The sequence below is a fragment of the Marmota marmota genome, unplaced genomic scaffold, assembly GCF_001458135.2.
Source record: "Marmota marmota marmota unplaced genomic scaffold, marMar, whole genome shotgun sequence".
Taxonomy (NCBI): domain Eukaryota; kingdom Metazoa; phylum Chordata; class Mammalia; order Rodentia; family Sciuridae; genus Marmota; species Marmota marmota.
In genome coordinates, this window is record NW_025999891.1 from 402,584 (window position 1) to 423,174 (window position 20,591).

Below are 20,591 nucleotides of genomic sequence, written 5' to 3' on the forward strand. Positions count from 1 at the left end.
GGGTGGGGTGGGGATTGAACCCAAAGTTGCTTTATCACTGAGCTACATCCCCATGCTTTTAATTTTTTAATTTGAGAAAAAGTCCCTCTAAGTGCCAAGGCTGGTCCTGAACTTGCAATCTTCCTGCCTCCAGAGTTGCTGGAATTACAGGTATGCACCCAGCTTGGAGCCTATTTTTATCAGGACAACCTCCAAGATGTTGCTAGTCTTGGCTCCTGGGAAAGCAGCCCCTCTACCTCCACTACATCACTAAATGCACTGGTGGTGGTGAAGCTCCTGTCTCCAAGTCCAGGAAGGCACTGCACTGTGACCAAGGACAGACAGGGCCCACCTTATGTTCTGCTGCTATCACCTCTGCTCTCCACCTCATCACCTTCTGCCTCTGAAGCAAATGAGCTCCCCAGTCTCTGACTGAGCTCCCATACCTAGATCCCTTCTTGCCCAACTCTCTGTCCTTCAGACAAAGCAAGATGATGACAAATGACCCAGACAGACATCACAGCTGGAGGTCAAGAGCAGAGGAGCCTCCAGGAATGAAGCCTTGTCCAGAAATGGGAAGATTCTTGCAGGGTATGTTGATAAAGGAGCCAGCAGGGCCGTGGTCAGGTTGGGACATGGCACAGGAAGCCGGTCTGATGGGCAGGTGGCCAGTAGGGCAACAGGCCTGTGATGGTCAGAGTAGCAGATGGCACCCCCAAACTGCTGGAACAGGAGCCTTCTACAGGACAGAACTGGGCTTCCCTGCAGAAGACAAGGGGAAGTGAGAAGATGAGCGAGCATTCCATAAAAGCAGGAAAGATAAATACACCGTTACGTAGCCACAGCCCACCAGCTGCACTCAGGACAAGGAGGGTGTCCAACATAAGGGTCCCTGACTTCATTTACACAGCCCTGGCAGTTGGGTATGAACATTACTTTGGTAAAGAGAAGCATCTGAAGCCCATGATAGATGTTAGAGGTGAATGTTGACATTCCCATTTTCTCTTCTGTTTTCTCATAAACAGGCTTAAAGTGCCCTTTTCCATGGTCCCTAATGTGACTCATCCACCTGAGATTCCAGGTGGGGGAGGGTCAGGAGTTCAGATGGGTTCTGGTGTCTTCACTAGTAGGAGCTGAAACTTAATCATGGAGGACTCCTGCCCTGCTCTGCTGGAACCACATGAACCCCTGGGCAGAGGCTGAGAGCAGAGGTCTCCCTGGGGCTGTCCCTTATATTTTTTCCTGAGCAAGAGCATCTCTTGGCATGAAGGAAGGACACATTCTAGCCTACAGCCTTGGCCAAAGACACAAGGAGGGAAAGGCTACCTAAGATCAGGGAAGCAACAGGTGAGCTGAGAAACTCCTCCCTCCAGGAAAGGAAATGGACTCTGGCCTTGATCCCTTCCACCTGCTGCAATCAGACTCACCAGTTTGGGGGAGATCTTTGTAGTGAACTGCACCAATCCCACTGGGTAACCCCTCCCTTCCACACCCAAGGCATCCTCCCTTTCTTCCCTTCATAGACTTGGGGAAGCCCATCATGGATGTTTGGAGATAAGGCCACTGTGTGGACCTCCCCAGCTGGTAGCAGCTCTCTGACCATTCTCAGGTCATAAGGTCACCAGCACCCTGATCTTTTTTTCTGGTGGGGGTTGTTCCTGGGGATTAAACCCAGGGGTACTCAATCATTGAGCAACTTTCCCAGCCCTTATTATTTTTCATTCTGAGACAGGGTCTTGCTGAGTTGCTGAGGGTCTCACTAAGTTGCTGAGCCTGGCCTTGAATTTGTGATCTTCCTGCCTCAGCCTCCCAGGTCGCTGACATTACAGGCGTGTGCCATTACACCTAGCTGGTACCCTGATCTGAAAGGAATACACAACTCTCCTTGTGGCCACTGCAAAACAAATACTTACCTTGGACAGGCAAAGGACTCCACTTTCCATTAGTGACCCTGTTTCAAGAAATATCCATACAAGAGTTTTAAATAACAAGATAGCAATCTGCTCCACCTGCAACTTCTGCACACTCTCCTCTCAACAATCTGGTGACCTTAGGAAGGGACAGGGGCCCCAGGGGACAGTGGTTCACATTGCAGATCTGGACACAGCTGTGTGTGTCCAATGGTGGCTCAAATGTGAAAGGTATGGCAAAAGTAGCTGATGAACGCCTGGCTGATGCCTACACCATGGGGGGACAGGTGGTATCACCCCCAGATCTGACAAGAACCTCCCTTCCCCTCTCAGGGAACCACCATGTGATATCTGAGACATGCTCCCCTTCCAGCCCACAGGAAAGAAAGCTGGCTTTTGGAGGAGCCTGGGATGGGGGGTGGTCCTCACACCCAGATCCTTACCACACTGGAGCTGGCATGGCTGAGCTTATCAAAGCGGAATTTCAGGTTTGATCTTGGGGAGTTTCTGCTTTTGCCATCTAAGAAAAGGAGAATGTCCATGAAAAGGAGATGGAACGGCAGAGGTCACGAGAACTGAATGGAGAGAGAGACTGTCTGTGGAAGCCAAGAGAAAGGGGCCTCCCTGCCTTGCCTCAAGGCATAGTAGCCCATGTGAACATGCATCAGAGCCAACTCTTAAACTTCTAGAAATGGTATGAGCTGGTTGTTAAACACAAGAAAGTTTTAAAAATTAAATGATAAAAGCTTTTGAGTAAATAAATTATATTCAAAAAGTAATAAATACTCAAAATTCATCATGTCCTCACTATTTTACTAGATTTTACTATTGTCTATACTTTTGCGTCCATTGTATCCGTGACAGAAACACCCCACAGGGGTGAACAGTACTTTTTCCCAGCCCATGTTCAAGGACATCATGGAAATAGCTTGAGATCAACCGGCAAATGCTACAAATCAGGCATGATTTATTGTTTTGTTGTCTAGACTTAAGAAACTAATGGAGAAAGTAATCATGTGGATTATATTTGAAAATGTGCTGTGCCTACAGCCATTTCATTGTGAATAGTGCCAAAAAACTAGGTAAATACTCTTCTGATATTTGAAAATTATTATCTGACTCAGTAAAAACGTTGCTCATGACCTTAACAAATGGCTGAAGTTCTCTTAATATAAAGTACTGGTTAACATAAATGATAATATCAGTCAATATTCATGTTAAAACCACATTTTTTCATCACTGGGAGGTGCAATAAGCACTAGACAAGAGTTACCAGACGTGATCCAGGTTCCCTTTTGCCCTGAGTGACCTTCAATATATCGTAGACTCTCTATAAGCTTCTCTTACTCCACATATTATTCATTTTGATATTTGTTTAGTGCCACATAGGTACTAGGTTTGGTTATAGATTCTTTCATTCATTCTATCAACATTTAACTAACTAACCCTTAAAAATCCAGGAATGTGTAAAACTATCCCATTTTACAGAGGAGGAAATGGAGGTTCAGAAAAGTAGGCCTGTCTGATTAGAACCCAGCTTCAAATGGGAGGTGAATGAGAGGAAGGCATGAACTGCTCCATTAACTGGGAAACACTAAGATAAAAGATCACTTGCTCTTGACCATGATCTTCCCTATATCTTCCCTTTGACATTTCTGACCCTTTTCACCAACACACCTCGCCATGAGAACCCCAGATGTATTTTGGCTGAAACCATTGTAACAGCCCAATGACCCTTCCTGTGTCCTTAACGTTTGGATAGAATTTCTAAAATTATTCCATTTTGAGCTAGATAATCCTTTGTTGGAGGTTGGGTACATTGTTGAGCAGTATCGCTAACTACCTGGTTATCACAGGGTCCCTCCCCCCTTCCACAATCATGAAAACCAAAAATGTTTCCAGACATTGCCAAAGATTCCCTGAGAAGCATATCTGCCCCCACCTAAAACCACTGATCATACTACTGTTCTATCCCAATCATTTAATTCACACTTGGGTTAATAGTTCTATGTCCCTTATAAGCATAAACCTAGTAACTTGCCCAACGTCACATCACTAGTGAGTGGCAGATCCAGGCTTTGCATGCAAGCTTCAGAGTCCTACGCGTGCCCCATGCTGTGCTGCCTGCCTCAAGGACTTTGATTTCTGGGCACCTACAATACCCACCTGGATAGACAGTGCCTATCACACAGGGCCACTTAGATAGCTCTCAGGGCCTGCTCTTTCCCCTCTTCCAGAGCTGGGGCCTCTTACTCTGCCCAACTGCAGGGATCCCAAAACCTCAAAAGGCCTGTTCTCCCAGAATTCCCACTACCATTTACCTCCTTGACATCCTCTCCCATCCTCTCTGGGGCCTCATCTCCTTCCACCGCCCTACTGTGCTCCTTCTGTTCCCCCTCCCGGCTCGAGCTCCCTGTCAACCTTTCCATACTCAGCATGCAGCAGCCAAAATGCTCTTTCTCAATTCCAGATGGCACTTTTCTACTTAAGACCTTCAAGGCTTGAGACCCCTCTAGGAGTGACAGCATTACAATTCCCACCAGAATCTCCTGGCAGCCCACCTGTGACTACTGCAGCCTGTCTCTCCTCTCTCACGCCTCCCCATGAATTCCAGCTGCATTGAATCACATAAGGTTCCACAATGCCAAGTCTCTCATTTCCTCCAGCCTTCTCACATGCTGCTCCTCCCTCTTAGCCTTGTATCATCAGGATCAAAGCCATGACAGAGGGGCCCGGGATGGCTGATGGGGTAGCATCAAAGGTAGGGAGCACACTCAGCTTTCTAACCTCATGATCCTAGCTCCTCAATTATGGCATCTCCCGCAGATCACTGAACTCTTGGAGCCTCAGTTTCCATCCATAAAAAGAAAATAAGAACACAGGCTACTTAAGGTTGACGGACAGATTAAAAGAGCTGGTAGGCTGAAGGGCCGACATCTCAGAGATGGACAGGAACTGGCCAGACCAGCGTGCCTGGGGCGCATACCACATGAACGGTGATCAAGGCACATCCTGCCCTCCCAGCCACATTACACACACAACCCCTCCAGCCACATTGCACACACAACCCCTCCAGCCACGCTGCAAACACCACCAAAAGCCACTGACCCGTTGGACTCCGGCTCATGATGATGGGGGTGGCAGCTGCCCCCAGGCTGGGGTTCTCGCTGCTCGCGGACGGGCTGTAGACAAACACCTCCTGCTTGAAAGGTGAGGTTGTGGATGGCTGACTGCTCTGGGGAGAGACAGACTGGGTGAGAGAGGTCAGTGCACCCTCGGAAGCCCCACAGGGTCCCGTGCCCAGAGAGGCCTGAGATAGGACCCCCACAAGCCCAGAGCCTCCTACCCCAGTGGACCTGCTCTTTCCTTTCTGCTGTCTCAGTCCCGGGATACCCTCCACAGGTTGGAATGGGCACACTTACCCCACTGTCACACTCCTCCATGGCTTCGCCCTCTCCTGCAGTGCTGCTGAAGCTGCTGGTGCTGGAGGAGGAGCGGGAGATGTTGGCCCGGCCGTTCTCCTTCAACTTTATGAAGGGCCTGCAGGGAACAGGAAGTGAGGCCAGCCCCAGTCACAGGAAACCAAGACCCCTTTCAGCCCTCAGGCCCTTCCCAGATGGAGAATGGAACAGGCCCAGCTGAGACCTGAACTTGCCCACAATAATTCCTGTGCCCCCCTCCCCGGCCAATCTTTGTGTTCCAGAAAGTTCCAGAGGAAACAGACTCTCAGCTTGCCTAGAGGCAGAAGCCCATGTTCCAGGACTCCAAATGAGGAAAGCCAGCCTTTCCTTCACCCTCACTTTCTTACTTCTCTTTATTGGGGCATATTTCCGGAGAGCTGGGATTGGATGAGGTCTCAGACTTTATCTCCTGAGAAGAGTGTCCGCCATCTGGGGTCTTGGGGGTGCTGGATGCACTGTCACTGAGGGAATGAGAATGAAGAGAGTGATACCATGGAGCCAGCTCCCAATATGCCAGTCCACCCCCAGGTCCAAGACAGAGTTCTGACTGTGGGGTTCAGCAGACCCCTACCTTTAAAGCATGGCTACAGGACTTCCTTTCTCACCTGAGCCCCTGAGACTACAACAGCCAACAGGGTTTTGTGTTCCCTTACAGAAAAGCCCACTCTAGGTTCGTGGGTAAGAGTTCAGGCCCATCAAACAGGAACCCTGGCTCCAGCCCAAGTCTACCCCTCACCCAAGCTGGCTGTCCCACCAGGCAAAGCTATGAGTTGAGAAAGGGCCCCACAGGAAACAGAGTAGAGTCTATACAGGAAACAATCCAATATGTATGGATTCCTGGAAGGTTCCAGGGGGACCATCTGTTGTGTGACTCTGGGGGGACACCCTGTATACACACTGTAATATGAGGCCCCTGGATCTATGTGAGATAGTAGGTCTGGGTATTAGAGAGCAAAGGGCTACTCTTGACCCAAGGGTCCAGAAGTTCCCTTACCTTAAAGTTTAGTAGAGACCATTTACCCTGTGCCAGCTGTTAAGTACACAATACACAATAGCTTTGTTCTCAATGAACCTTTTTTTTTTTAAGGGGAAGGGGAAAGGGGGACTGGGGATTGAACCCAGGGGGACTTTACCACTGAGCTACATCCTCATCCCTTTTTATTTTTTATTTTGAGAAAGGGTCTCATTAAGTTGCTAAAGCTGACCTCGAACTTGCAATTCTCCTGCCTCAGCCTCCTAATCACTGAGCATATAGGCATGCACCACCATGACCAGCAATGCACTTTTTTTTTTTAATAACAGTATCATTGAGGGCTGGGGTTGTGGCTCAGTGGCAGAGCGCCCACCTCACACATGTAAGGCACTGGGTTCGATCCTCAGAACCACATAAAAAAATAAAAATAAATAAAATAAAGATATTGTGTCCATCTATAACTAAAAAAATACATTTAAAAAAACAGCATCATTGAGACACAATACACATACCACACAACTCATTCATTTAAAGTAGACAATTAAACGGTTTTTAGTATATTCACAGAATTGTGTAATCATTACCACAGTCTAATTCTTAGACCTCCCAAAAGAAACCTTGGCTCCATTTGCAGTCACTGTCTATCCATCTCTTGCCCCCACTCTCCTCCAACCACTAACTTACTTTCTGTCTATGGATTTGCTAATCTGGACATTTCATATAAATGAAATCATATAATGTGGTATGGTCTTTATGTCTAGCTTCTTTCACTAGCATAATGTTTTCAAAAGTTCACTATGTGATAGCCTGCATCAGAATTTTAGTTGTTTTCATTGGAAAATAATATCCCCATTTTATGTATCTAGTTATCAAGTGATGGACATTTGGACTGTTTCCACCTTGGGCTATTGCGAATAAGGCTACAATGAACATTTGTGTACTGAGTGGTGCTGGTGTATTCGTTTTTTTATGGGCAATTGTTTTCAATTCTCTTGAGTAGATACCTAGGGGTGGCATTACTGGGTAACTCTAGTTTAGCCTTCCGAGGAACTGCAGGCTGTTTCCCAAAGCTGTCATCACACTGTTTCATATTCCAACAGCAATGAATAAGGGCTTGATTTCTTTACATCCTAACACTTATTATTATCTGCCTTTTCTATTTTTATTTTTTTAGTTGTAAATGGACACAATAACTGTATTTTATTTATTTATTTTTATGTGGTGCTGAGGATCAAACCCAGTGCCTCACACATGCTAGGCGAGCCCTCTACCACCAAGCTACAACCCAGGCCCTATTATCTGTCTTTTTGATCACAGCCATGCGAGTGGTGGTAAATGCCTCAATGTACTTCTGATGGCCTCGCTGCCCCACTCAGGGGTCTGGGCCACTGTGCTAAACTTGCCTGCACATCCAACACTAATGAAATTTCCCCCCTCCTGGCTTCACTGATCCCAACCTCCACAGCCTCTCCTCTTCTCTCTTTTCCTCTTGTCATGTTCACTAGCTCTCTGTCCTCCATGTGCCCTTGAACACTGGTGCTCCACATACCCTCTGGGGACACTCATATTGACTCATTAACATGTCTTTAACCAGCCTGTCTATTCCAGAGTCACCCAACTCCTTCCTCTCCAGTCAGGTCTTCTCTCCAAAACTCAAGAATTGGACATCTCTCCTGAGTGGCCCATGACACTCACATGTGCAGGTTCCAAACAGAGCCTTTTGTCCTCCTCCATAAACCTGTCCCTTGTCCAGCATGACCTAGCTTGGGGGATGGTACCATCACCTGGGGCTATAGGCCAACAACCAGAAATCTGGAAATGAATCTAAATGTCTTCCTCCCAGTACTGTGTGCTGCAGAGGGCAGACCTGGGTGTCCAGCTGCGCCTGTCTAAGCACTCAGCACCAGGCCCAGCATACGGCAGGCACTCAATAAATGCTGCTTGCTGAATTAAAGAACAAATGGGTTCATCAATTAAAGGATCAGAAAGATGATTAATAAGAACAGGTTAAATATGCTGCAATATGAGAGTTACTTTAAAAAAATAGAACATTCTAGAAGTCCAAAAGAAGGTTCAATGAACTCTGCCTGGCACAATCAGGGAAAGTTTCCATAGGAGGGGACATTTGGAGCTGGGGGGTGCCCTCAGTGGTAGAGTGCTTGTCTAGCATGTACAAAGCCCTGAGTTCAATCCCCAGTGACGTAAAAAGGTACAGGGGTGGGGGTATACATTGGACTGAGCATTGTAAGACGAGAACCCAGGAAATGTTTCTAGCCTGGATCAAAATGCTACAAAAACAACTTTGGAGATCCATGGAAGAGTGGCCAAATGACTCAGTAGATAAAAAGCTGAGTGAGTGAATGACCAGGCAGGAGCCTGAGCAGAGCCAGGGTTAAAGAGAAGCCACCTCCCCAATCTGAGCTAAGCTCTTCCCAAGGTTGGGTATCAGACAGCTATCAAGGTGGAGAAGGCTGACAGATCCCATAGCTGGGCTGGAGCTGGGGGCCCCTGACAGTTACCATCGTGTCCGGCCATCCCCCTGGCCTTCAGAGCCCGTGTGCAGACGGGGAAAGAGCCCTGACCGCCGCTTGATGGGGCTCCTTGACTGGTTCTTCACTGTCGCAGCTGCTGCTGGAGGCTGCGGAGAAAACTGCCAGAGTGAGTGCACCCACCCCAGACTCGAGTCTCCTTCCCTTCCCTCTCTCTGGTCTACAAATTTTGCCTGGTCTGGAGGGGACCCCAGAAGATAGCGATGCAGCTAGGAAAGATGGGATCTATATAACAAGAGCTGAAACCCCACGGCTCAGGCCTCTCACAGTCTTTTTCTGTGTTCTTAAGACAAGTCACTGGCCCCAAGCAATGGCCCAAGGAAGACCAGAATTCCTGCTGGGGTCACGGCCACCACAGCAAAGCTCCACATATTGAGAAAGTCAGGATGACTCATGGGATCACAGACTGAGAACCTCAAAGCTCAAGAACCCTGGTTCAACCCTTGATTTCACCAGGGAGGAAGCCAAGGACCAGAAGGTGAAGCGATTTCATCGAGGTCAGCCAGCACATCACTAGAAGGATGAGGACAAGAACCCAAGGGCTCCTGACCCTCCATCCACTGCTCAGGAGTACACGGAGCCTGGGAGGAGTCACAATAACCAGATGGAAGGGGAGCTGTGGAGCCAGCAGAGGTTTCTGATTCAGGACAGTCGCTGAGCCTCACAGGGTGAAAATGAGGAAGGAGAGATGGGAACCTGGAGCCAACCTTTAGAGCTTCTAAGCCAGGCCCCAACTTCTGCCAATCATGTGTGTGCAACCCTGGGCAAACTGCAAAACTCTCTGAGCCTCAGTCTCAACCACAGAATGCTCACTTCATAGACCTTCTCAAAGGAACATGACAATAGGTAGATTAAACTAACTGTGCAAAGCCATTTATAATTAGAATCATGAATATTATGGTAAGTTTGTTCTACTATCAGAAAAAGAACAAGAAAAGAAAATCCTAGAAAATACAATTCCAAAACCACTTTGCCTTACACAAATGGATTGGCAGTATGGTTCCCTCGCCTGCCCAGCCCTGGTATAAGTCAACTGGGCCTGAGCTCACAGACCAAAGCCAAAGGGCCCTCTCTCCTTTGTCACTGTATACGCAGTGATGAAGAAGATAAACTTTGAATCAGGAAGATTTGCATTCAAATCCCAGCTCCTCGGCTTAGCTGAGTGACTTGCAGCAATTGCTTAACCTCTCTGAGCCTCCGTTTCCTCAAATGTGGAACAGAGATGGCTTCAGGACCTGCCTCAGGCAGCTGTAACAGGAATCAGGAAAGACCTTGTCTATGGATTACTTAGCCTGGTACCTAGCACACAGCAAGCTGGGGTGGCGACTGCTATCATTAACAATAACGAAGCAAGGACACCCCTCTCCAAGTCATGGGCCCCAAGCCCCTGGGCAGGGAAACACACCCTAGGACCATTTTGTAGGATTGGCCCAAAGGAGGAGATCCAGCCGTCAAAGAAACTCAGAGAACAAGACAAGGGGACTTCTAGTCCAGTCCAATTCCAGGTACCACCTGGGACTGAGGCTCCAAGCAACCATTATCAGTGGGCAGAGAGTGAGTCACCCCCAAGTGGACTCAGTTTCCCTCCATCATCCAGCTTGCCCTGCTCAAGTTGTCTAGCCCAAGCCTGGGCGGGGGCACCCTTCCTGCATAGGTTTAGTGAGGAGCCTCCCCTGGTCCACATGCTGGCCTAGGGCCAGCCACACTTACCGAGAAGGTAGTCTTGGTGACCTCCATGCTGTTGTGGACAATGCCCCCACTGAGACTTCCAGGAATGCCTCCACTGTGCAGCTTCCTCTGGCTGCCCACCATGGTCTCCATGGAGTGGCTGCGTACACGGATGGCCCTCTGCAAGGAGAAGGATGACAGAGGTTTGCAGGTCAGCACCTGGCCCTTCTGTATGACCCTGCCCTTGGCATAGTCGCATGTGTGCCCACAGACACAGAGGCCCATGCCACAGTCACCAGAGGTGACACAGTGCTTTCCCATATTCTGTCCCATGCTCTGGCAAAGCACCAGACAGCAGGCCATGGGAGTCAGTGCCCCAGCTCCCTGCAAGGTGGGCCAAGGTTGCTATCCTCATCTTCTAGGTAAAGGAAATGAGGCTCGGGGCTCGGGAAGCCTGTGTGACACCAGACCAGTTACCAACCTCTCTAAACTACGTACCGCTTCCTCACTTGGAAAACTGGAATTACACATTCCACACAGGATCGGGGCGGGGATTAAATACATTAAATCAGATGCTGGCTGCAGGTTGATTCTTTGTTCAGAAAACTAACCTTCCATTCACATGTCTACACTGGACTTTCTGCTGTCATCCCCAAGGGTGCTTTGTGCAACTGGGACTCCACCCATCCTTGGTAGAACTGTGAGGAAGTCCTGCTCATCTGCTCAAACCTCACATCGAGCCTTCCTCCTGCCTGCGGGGCTGAAGGCACACCTGCTTTCCAAGCCCATGGTTGATGGCTGCTGGAAGAGGAGATGTGTGCTTACACCCAGCACATGATGAAGGGCAAGGAGCTACTCAGGTCACTGGAGCCTTGTGCCCACCTAGGGCCACCAAAGAGCCAGGGACACACTGGAAAACAGTGCAGTACTCAGGAAAGGATAAGCGGGATGGTCAGGTTTGTCAGAGTGTGTGTGAGGATGAGGAGAACAGCTAAATCAGCAAGATCAGAGGGGGGATGGACCTGGGGTGACAGCCACCCCTCAGGCTGCCCCACGGGGCAGTGTTGCTCTGTATGAGACCAGAGAGGAGAAATGATGGGTCATTTCCCAACAAGTGAAGTCCTGGTGGATTCTGCTACCCCATAGATGATGTTCTCATTAGTCCAGCAGCCTTCAAAGATGATATGAGAATTCTAGGAAGAGGAAGTTCTCTCCAGTGACTCCGAAGCTCTGAGTTACCTCCCTTTGATCACTCACCCAGTTGCTGAATAATACAGCCAGTCCGCAATGCAACTTAGCATGAAAAAAAGCATGAAAGCCTCAGGGTTGCACCACCAGGATTTCTACTTGGACTCTCTACTCCACCACTCATGAACTGGGTACCCTACTCAAGTAACTTGGCTTGTACGTAAGGCTTATCAGTGAAAAGGGATGGAGGCTACCTACCCCATGGAGTTACTGGGAGAAAACACATAAGGCTCCTAGAACAGCCTGGGGCATCACAATTACCTCATAAGTGTGGCTATTCTAATTGTTAAGAAGAAAAATTTGTCCCATGCTTCCTGTGTGCCCAGTACCATTCCAGGAACTAAGAGAACTGTAGTCCAGAGGCTAAAGGAGTATAAGACACGGACCCTGCCACCAAGAAGTACCTAAGTCATATTCCTAAAATTGGGGCCATGTTACAAAGACTCAGCGTTTATGGGGTACTACAATTAGCTGCCCAGGGACCCTAAGGACAAGGATTTCTGTGTGTGGATATTATTCATGACTCAAGTACAGTCCCCCAATTCCCCTTGCTGACAGAACCACAGCCTGGCCGATATCTCCTCCTCCTCTGTGGGGCACAGGAATAAGTCATGATCCGTCTGAAGCAGTCGCTTTACCCCTTAACCCATTCCCTTGTCAGTGGAGCATGAGGGACCTTTGCTGGAAGCATTGGAGAAAGGCTTACTCAGTGATTCCCAAATGAGATGTGACATGTCTGCACCTGAGACATATGGCAGCCACCTTGGGGCCAAGCCTGAGGGACAAAGCTGATGAGCCAGACATGCAAAAGAGAAAAAGAGGAAGAACCTGGACACCTCTGACCAACTGAGGCCCGAGTCACCTGAGTCTTCTTTGTACTCTTATTGTGCGTAAACGGACTTAGCATGTGAGCCTTCCTACTTAGGTAGGAAGTTCCCAACCCCAGCTCCAGAAAACCAATGCAGAAGGGCGAAGCTCCCTTCCTCTATGGGCTTCAGACCTGTGTATGCACCTCCAGTGCCAACAAACCCCTTCTCTCCTTTGAGGTACCCAGGGAAGAGCTCAGTCTATGGCAAGAAGAATGCCCCCAACCCAAATAGCAGGTCTCCTGGGAACCTCTCAGTCCAGGAATTCTCCAAGCTTGGCAACTGCAAAGAACCCCAGCCTGCCTGCCTTTCTATCCTGACAAGGGAAGCAGACTCAGGAAAGCTAATGGTAAAGATGACAGCCCCCCAGATGAGCTACTGAGAACAAGGCACGGAACCCACAGTCTCATACTCCTGATGTCATATGGCTTCTCAAGTCTGAGTCAAAGATGCCCCTTAAGAGACATCATCTCTCTCCCTCTCTAGACTACAGAACAGAGTCGCCTAGCAACAGTGTCTCTGAGACACGGCTGAAACAGTCAGCGTGTTCTATTCACTCCATCACCCAAGCATTGTAAAGTCCCGTACCCCTGGGGAAACTGAGGGCAGGAAAGGTGAGGCATATCCAGGAATGAACAGTGGGTTTCCTTCAATGAGGTGACTGCTCCATAAATCTCAGCATCTTTATGTTCCTTGTGCCCTCTTGTGTTGTTACCACCACCACTACCAGCATTATTAAAGTCACTTCAAACTGATATATTCCTCACTGTCTCTTTCCCAGAAAGGATTTGATGTGTGGAATAAGCCCTGTGTGATGGGATCCGGTCTAACCAGCTTCACGTATGTGATCGTATTGAACTCTTATAGTGCTAAGGTGCAGGGAGGGCAGACATTGGCTAGAAAAGGTTTGGAAAAGTGAATATGTCCAAGGCCACAGAGTGGGTAAGAGATGGAGCCAGGAGCCAAGGCTTCCAGATTGAAAAATAATTCAACTGGCTGATGAACTAAGGATGACTAGAAATCAGGAGGTTTCAGGGTGCCACCTCCCCACCTCTGAAAAAACAAACCTCAGAAGCTGCTGTCGGGAGGATACCGTCTCCTCAAGTGTCCCTGATGCTGCTGTCAGTCAGAGAGGTAAGTCTGAGGAAAGGATTGGCTGATGGTGGTCTGCTGCTTGCAGCCATGGGAAGGGGCTAGGACCTGATCCTCCCTTTGCTCTGCATGTGTACCTCCCTGAGATGCTTTCTGAATACAACAAGGCTCCTCCTGTGACAGGAGGGCAGGAAAGGTGTGTACCCAATCCTGGCATGAGTCCTGACACTCAGAATCAGCTTTCCTGTCCCAATCTTAGTGAGAGAGAGGTGACAGTTTACCTCAAAGCCCTAAAATAAAGCTTGCTTTGAATGAAACTTCTCGGGGACATGATCTTAAGAACTTCACATTTCAATCTAATGGACAACTGATCAACACACTGGCCTTCCAAACTGGCCAGAGAGTCTGAGAAACAGGAAGAAGAGAAAAGAGGGTGGCAGCTATGGAAAGAGGAAGGCAGGTGAGAGGAAAGGCACATGAAGCCTTTGCACATCTTTAGGAGGGCTCCAGGGACCAGGAGGACTGTCTCCCACTCAGCCCCTCATCCCACTCTGGCAAAGCTCCTGTACCCTCCACTTGCATCTTCCAGGGACAGCTGCTCACTGCCTTCAAAGCTGCCTGTATTAGTGGGGGATGGCCTGACCTTTGGAAGTGCCAAGCTGAAATCTTACATAAGTTCCTAGATGTTAGAGTCTTGGACCTGCCTATTGGTTATTTCACACGATTGCCCCTTGCTGTCCTCAAACTGCTGTCCTCCCAGCTAATCATCTTCAATTTCATCAACTTCCCGAGGTCACTGTGATATCCCTGCCCTCACTCACCTCCCTTCTCACCTTTGGGCAAGTTCTCCTTTGGGGAGTAAGATTAGGGAGATGGCATTGCTTTCTTATCGCCCATTATATCACTTTATCTCAACCCCGAGATTGAGCGCCAATTGGCTTCAGAGGGATCAGTTTCCTTCCCTGCCAACCACACTCCTCACCTCCTTGCAAGTGGGTTTTATGAATTATTTCCATTTAACAAACTTAAGGGGCAAAAATCAAGGAAATGAACACTAAGGCCTTGCACATGGCCTGAGCTCTCTGTTACTGGACCCCCACAAAGGCAGTGGGACCATCCTGACTCCACAGCTTCCTGTCTCATGAGGGAAAGGATGGGGGTAGAGATGCCAAAGGCTGGGGATTCTGACTGGGCTCTTCTGGGCTCCATCTACTATCACTGGTACTGCCTGGACCCCATAGAGACATGGCCAGGAATATGTGTGGCCTCTCCTGCCACTAGGGGTCAGGTCAGACCCATGCATTAACAATCCCAGTCCCTCAAAGGCTGGGAGAAATTAACCTGACAACTTCCAGCTTGCCGTGGTCCCAGTTCTGTCCTCTCTTGTCCTCTGGTTCTATATGATGAGGTCAATGGGGGGCTGGGCCAGTTTGGTGTTTCTCCAAATATGGCACACACGTGATTTATGCCCATGTCACATGAATACATCAAGCATCGTCCCTTTTTCTTTTCATTTCATTACAGACCACAAAACCTTGTTGTCAACAGCTGGCATGGGCTGAGAATGGCATTTGAGAACAATACTCTGGAGATCAATATCTTTCAAAGATGAATGATGTACAGCTTCTTTATAGAGAAAAAAATGTTCTTGCAAGATTCCCAGGAATCTGTCCCCAGACTACCTCGGGCTACAATGTGCCATTCTATGTTCCCTGTCTTATTCCATAGAAACATCTTTTCATTGTGAGTCATTGCTGCAAAAGTTTAGTCTTTATCACTGGAAATTTTTGTATTTTTAAGTTATCATCTAAGTTAAATAAAGAATTTAAAAGGGTTGGTAGAACTGGCAGGGTCCTGAGAAGACCTCCAAGCAGCTCAATTTGAAAGGTCCATAAACCAACAAGTCTGAGTACTGTGGAGGAAAAGCCTCAATCAGAGCCAGGGGAACTGAAGCAAGACTTAAAAAAACCACTCCCCCTGCCACAAGGTGCCAGGCAGCACAACCCTGGGTCACCGTGGGTCTGCTTCTTGGAGCACAGACCAGGCCAAGGCCCTCTAAGGTGAGGAAGAGCAGCCTCGGGACAGGTGAAGAGATAAATGATCGAGGCAGCTTTCAGCCCTGAAAATTCTCAATTATGTTCCTGTTTCTCTATTAAGTTACATCAGCCAATAAGACGAAGACTTTGACAGGAAGGAGATTTAACATCCAAGTTTTCTTCTTAGAATCATTTTCAGGTACCATTTCATTCAAGAGGGATCCTGTGGAGGTTGAAGGGAACTTGATGAGGAATGCCAACAATTCTAACACCATAACCCTGCCTAATGCACCCATGAAAGGAAAAAAAAGCAACAGTTTCTAGAGTCAGAGGCTGAGGACTGGATGAAATGGCCTCCTCAGGCCACTGTCCTATACACCTGTCACTTATATTTAGCTACTGGGCCATCTCATTCATTGGATGCCATGGGCAGTGACCACAACCTACAAGCTTCTCCGGATTACAAAAATACTTAAATCATGAAAAAACAATCGTTAACTATAATATAGAAAAAGAATCTTGCAAAAATTAAAGCAACAAATGTTTCATTGAATGTGTACAAAATACAACATTATGTTCGCAAATCAGCCTCAGCTCGACTCTGTTAGTCCTACATAAATTACATTTACTGTGTGTTTTGATCTGGAATGTCTCCCAAAAGGCTCATGTGTTGAGGGCTTGGTCCCCAAAGTGGCTATGATCCAAGGTGGGGCTTTGAGGGAAGTGACCATATCATGAGGGTTCTGCTCTCATCAATGAATTAATCCACAGATGGGTTCATACTTGAATGTATTACTGGGAGTTGGTGGAAACTGTAGGAGATGGGGCTCAGTTCAAGGAAGTAGATCACTAGGGGTGTGCATGCCCTGGAAGGGTATATCCTGTCCCCTATCTCTCTTTCCTCTCCCTCCCCCTGCCTGTCTCCTTTTTCTCCCTCTCCATCTTCACATCCTCCCACCAGGCTTCCTGGTAGCCATGAGGTGAGCAGTTTTGTTCCTCCACACCCTCTCCTCCATGCCCACCTCAACACTGGCCCTGAATCAACAGAGCCAGGTGACTGTGGGCTGAAATCTCTGAAACCAAGAACCAAAATAAATCTTTTCTCCTTTAAGTTGATTTTCTCAGGTATTTTATCACAGTGATACAAAGCTGACTAACACCCTATGTGATATAGACCATTTCGACATGCTTAATATGAAGGAGGGCAGAGCTTCCAGAAGAGTCCAGAGCCTTAAAAACATCTCTAAATGGCCCTGCTTATCTGCCTTTCCAGATCCAAGCTCGTTTTCCTATTACCTGGTCGCACATTCACCCCTCCCTCAGCTGGGCTATCCAACCCAGCTCCCTCTTTCCTCCCCTGTTCCTTTTCTCCCTCACCCTTCTTGCATCCCGATCCCCCCAATTTCTCCTATTTTGCCCTGGCTGCCACTGTCCATCAGGACTAAAACAGATGCCCCAGGAATCTCCCACCAGCCTAGGCAAGCAGCTTGGCTCCTTCCCCCACCCTTATAAGGAATCTCAGCAGCTGGTTCCAGTGAGGGCCAGCAGAGCCCTGCCCTGCCCTCAGCGTTCAAGCCAGGCAATGAGGGATTGACCCCAGGCCTGCCTGGGCCCAGGCAGCGTGGGTGGAATCTTAACAGTCGGAAACTAGGAGGGAGTATCTCATAGCTGTTAAGAGCACCAGACTTTGGAATCTAGGAGACCTGAATTCAACTGTCTCCAGATGACTTGGGACAAATCATTTAGCCTCTTTGAGTCTTAGTTTCCTTATATATAAAACTGTACCTGTAATTATTAAAATTGAGTCTGAATTATTATACCAAAATTATTACACCCATAATAATAGCCTTCCCTACAGGGAACAGAGGGCAGTTGGAGGTTTAAGATAGGATAATGTATATTAAGCTTTCACTTCATGTAATAATAACAGCTCACACTTGTGAGCACTTACAGTGTTGTAGTCAATGTTTCTGTGAATTCTCATACAACTCGGACAGTGACCCAATTTATCATCCCTCTATCATTGACAAGAAAACTATAGCTCAGAGACTTTAAAGATCTTGCCCAGAACCACGCAGAACTAAGATCTGAAAGCAGGCAGGTCTAACCTTAACCTAGACAAAATTCCCCCAAAATGGTAGCTTTATGAACCACTCTCTGATGGGCAATCCAGCAGGACCTGGACCTAAGAATCTGAAAACTTGGTTTGAAACAAGGCTCTACCCTATGGCCTCTCTCAGCCTGTCCCCATGTGTGTTAGTGGAAATAATGAGAAATAACCATCCAGCTGACCACACAGGATTACAGCCAGGCTCAGATCACATGTTGGTTGTGTGTGTGTGCTGTGTGGACCAAGAAGGGCTCATCCAGTACATGACGAGCCTTGTCTGCCCTGTGTGCCAGTTCTGTGGCTGCACAGGCTCCACTTGAATAAGCTCAGCGACACAGAGCTTACTGCTTCCTTTAGCAGCTTGTTCTGGTTAAAGAGTTCTTCCCTTTGTAGGGTCCAAAGGGACTTGCCTGTATCTCCATCCCACGAGCCCAGCTAGGTCCCCAGGGCCTTGCCAGATGGAAAGAATCACTGCAACACCCCACATCAGCTGCAGGAGACCACTAAGGTTTGTGTTTATATCCTTGCTTCTGCCATCCTGCCCTGGGCACCCTGACCCCAGAAGGAGACCGATGAAAGTGGGAATGTTCTCGATTTCTGCTGGCTCTGGATCTTCTCTGACTGCTCTCTACCTGTCCCTGCTTATCAGACTCCTGGGCCAGGAGATGATCCAAGCCAATGAAGGGTGGAGAAGATGTTGGCTACCCTGACCCCTCACACTCCTATTATCCCTTCTCTATGTAAACATCTAGGATACCCCCCTGGTCCTGTCTCTTCTAGCTGGCCCTAGGGCTTTGGGGCTAAAATCTCCATAGGTTTAGATCACTTCCTTTCTTTGCCTCACCTCTCCCTGTCATAGCAACCCCCAGATACCCCCGTTTCCATACCTTAAAAGACTCCAGGAATCCTCCATGGCCTCCATTCTCAAACTTGTCCTCCTCTGGACCCAGTCCTAGCATGGCCTGTGTGTGAGCATGGAGTTCATCATGAAGGTTGTCCAGGAGGGCGGCCCTTGTCCGGTCCTAGGAGGGAAGAAGGTGAGGGTGGAGGAGCTGGGGCTGACAACAGAGGTGTGCCCTCTCCTTGTGGGTTACAGACACCCAACCTGAGGGCTGTTACTGTGCCACTGCATCCTGGCCAGTGTGGACCTACTGCCAAGCTAGGCTCCATGCTCACAATCACTGCTGTGACAGCAAATGCTCTGGGCGCGCCCCCCTCCCATCTCATTGCTTTGCTCCCTTCTCCCAGGGTCATCCCACTGCTTCCCCGGTTCTACCCAGGTGACTCCCAGCCCAGACATCTGCCCAAGCTCCACATTCATGAACCCACCTGCCCGTGGCTCTTCTCCAGTCAGATGTTCACACCAGGACTGTGCGTGCAGCCTCCAGGGGGCGCATTAGCACAGATGGTGACAAGCTCTTTCAGCAACTCGGCCTTGACAGGCACCCCAGAGCAACAGGTCCTAACAGAACAGTCTCCCAGTCTTCCCCATGTCACCACAGAGCCCAAGCTAAAGGCCTGAGAGACCCTACCATTCCATTTCCCTCCACCTGCACTTCCGGCAAGCCTTCATGTCTTCCTGACTCTAACTCGGAACCACTTCCTCTTATGGGGTATAAGCCTCCTTCATCTCAGACTCCTGTTAATTGCTTCTAACTGACCACCCTTCCTGTTCCTTGCCCCCTTCAGCCTGTCCTTCTCACCACTGGCAAAAAAAAAAAATCACTCTAATAAGCAAATCAAATGTTCCATAAGAACTTTCTAGTACCCATTGCCTCTAGCTCTCAGCCCTTCTGAATCTGACCCAACCACATCTGCAGCCGAGCCCGCACCACTCCAACCCCCGGGGAAGCCTCTTTCAGTGCATGGCGGACCCCCCAGGGGCTGCCTCCCAGAGTCATGCTCTTTCTCTGAGTGGCCTTCACTCAGAAGTTCCCCATACCTGGAATAACAACCTTTCCTACTCTTGCCTCCTGGCAAAGGATTCATCAGATATTGAGATCCAGAGGCTTCAGAGCCACCTGCTCCAGGAAGCCTTCCCTGAACACACACTCCCAGTGCCCCCCAAGGCGGAAGTAGTTACTGTCCTCTAAGCAGTGCTGGCTCCTCATGGCCTAGGGCTGACCCGTTATATTAAAACTGTCTCCCACCAACTTGTGAGCTCTGTAAGGCAAAAACTGTCTTGCTTATCCCTGTATTCCAAGGAACAGAACAAGGCCTGGCATATAGTAAGTACTCAATAAAAGACGGGTGAATGATTGACAGAGCTGGAGTATCCACCAGAAGAAAGTATTCCCATGATGAACCCAGGACCGAGGGCTTAGAAGGGCAAAGATGCTCCCCAACTTGAACAGGCCCAAGAGGAGAGCTCCAAGGGAAGCTGGTTAAGAGCAGGCCAGGAAGACGACCTTTGGAAACTGTGCTCTCACCTCCAACTTGGCAAATTTGTCCGACTTGCAGCAAGCATTCTCGGCATTCGTGAGCTTGGTGAGCAGGAACTCTCTGAACTCTGGGCCCTGGAACAGACAAGATGGTCCAGAACTCTCCTACCCTCAGCCACTGCCAGAGGGCTTCAGTTATAGTCTTAAGCAGGCAGTAAAGGGGATCTGGAAAAGTCCAAGAAGGGGCCCTTCTGACATCTGATCTTTTCTAGCCCATGCCAAGCCACCTGCTAATATGCCATTCTGGAAACCAGCTGG

The 20,591-nt window shown here is 48.7% G+C and overlaps 1 protein-coding gene across 11 annotated transcripts in view; it reads right to left on the reverse strand.

Annotated features, from left to right (window-relative positions):
- Positions 1 to 20,591, reverse strand: part of Rap1gap2 (RAP1 GTPase activating protein 2) — a 222,343-nt gene that overhangs the window by 3,730 nt on the left and 198,022 nt on the right. For all 11 annotated transcript variants that reach the window (XM_048792832.1, XM_048792815.1, XM_048792854.1 and 8 more), the window contains 10 exons: positions 20,322 to 20,408; positions 18,780 to 18,914; positions 10,583 to 10,720; positions 8,843 to 8,961; positions 5,698 to 5,811; positions 5,312 to 5,429; positions 4,998 to 5,124; positions 2,333 to 2,409; positions 1,893 to 1,930; positions 1 to 741 (listed from right to left, as the gene is read on the reverse strand). The exon at positions 1 to 741 is cut by the window's left edge and continues 3,730 nt beyond it. In XM_048792832.1, coding sequence (XP_048648789.1) covers positions 1,922 to 1,930; positions 2,333 to 2,409; positions 4,998 to 5,124; positions 5,312 to 5,429; positions 5,698 to 5,811; positions 8,843 to 8,961; positions 10,583 to 10,720; positions 18,780 to 18,914; positions 20,322 to 20,408 — 924 coding nt within the window. In that variant the 3' untranslated portion in view covers positions 1 to 741; positions 1,893 to 1,921. The remainder of the gene's footprint in view (positions 742 to 1,892; positions 1,931 to 2,332; positions 2,410 to 4,997; positions 5,125 to 5,311; positions 5,430 to 5,697; positions 5,812 to 8,842; positions 8,962 to 10,582; positions 10,721 to 18,779; positions 18,915 to 20,321; positions 20,409 to 20,591) is intronic.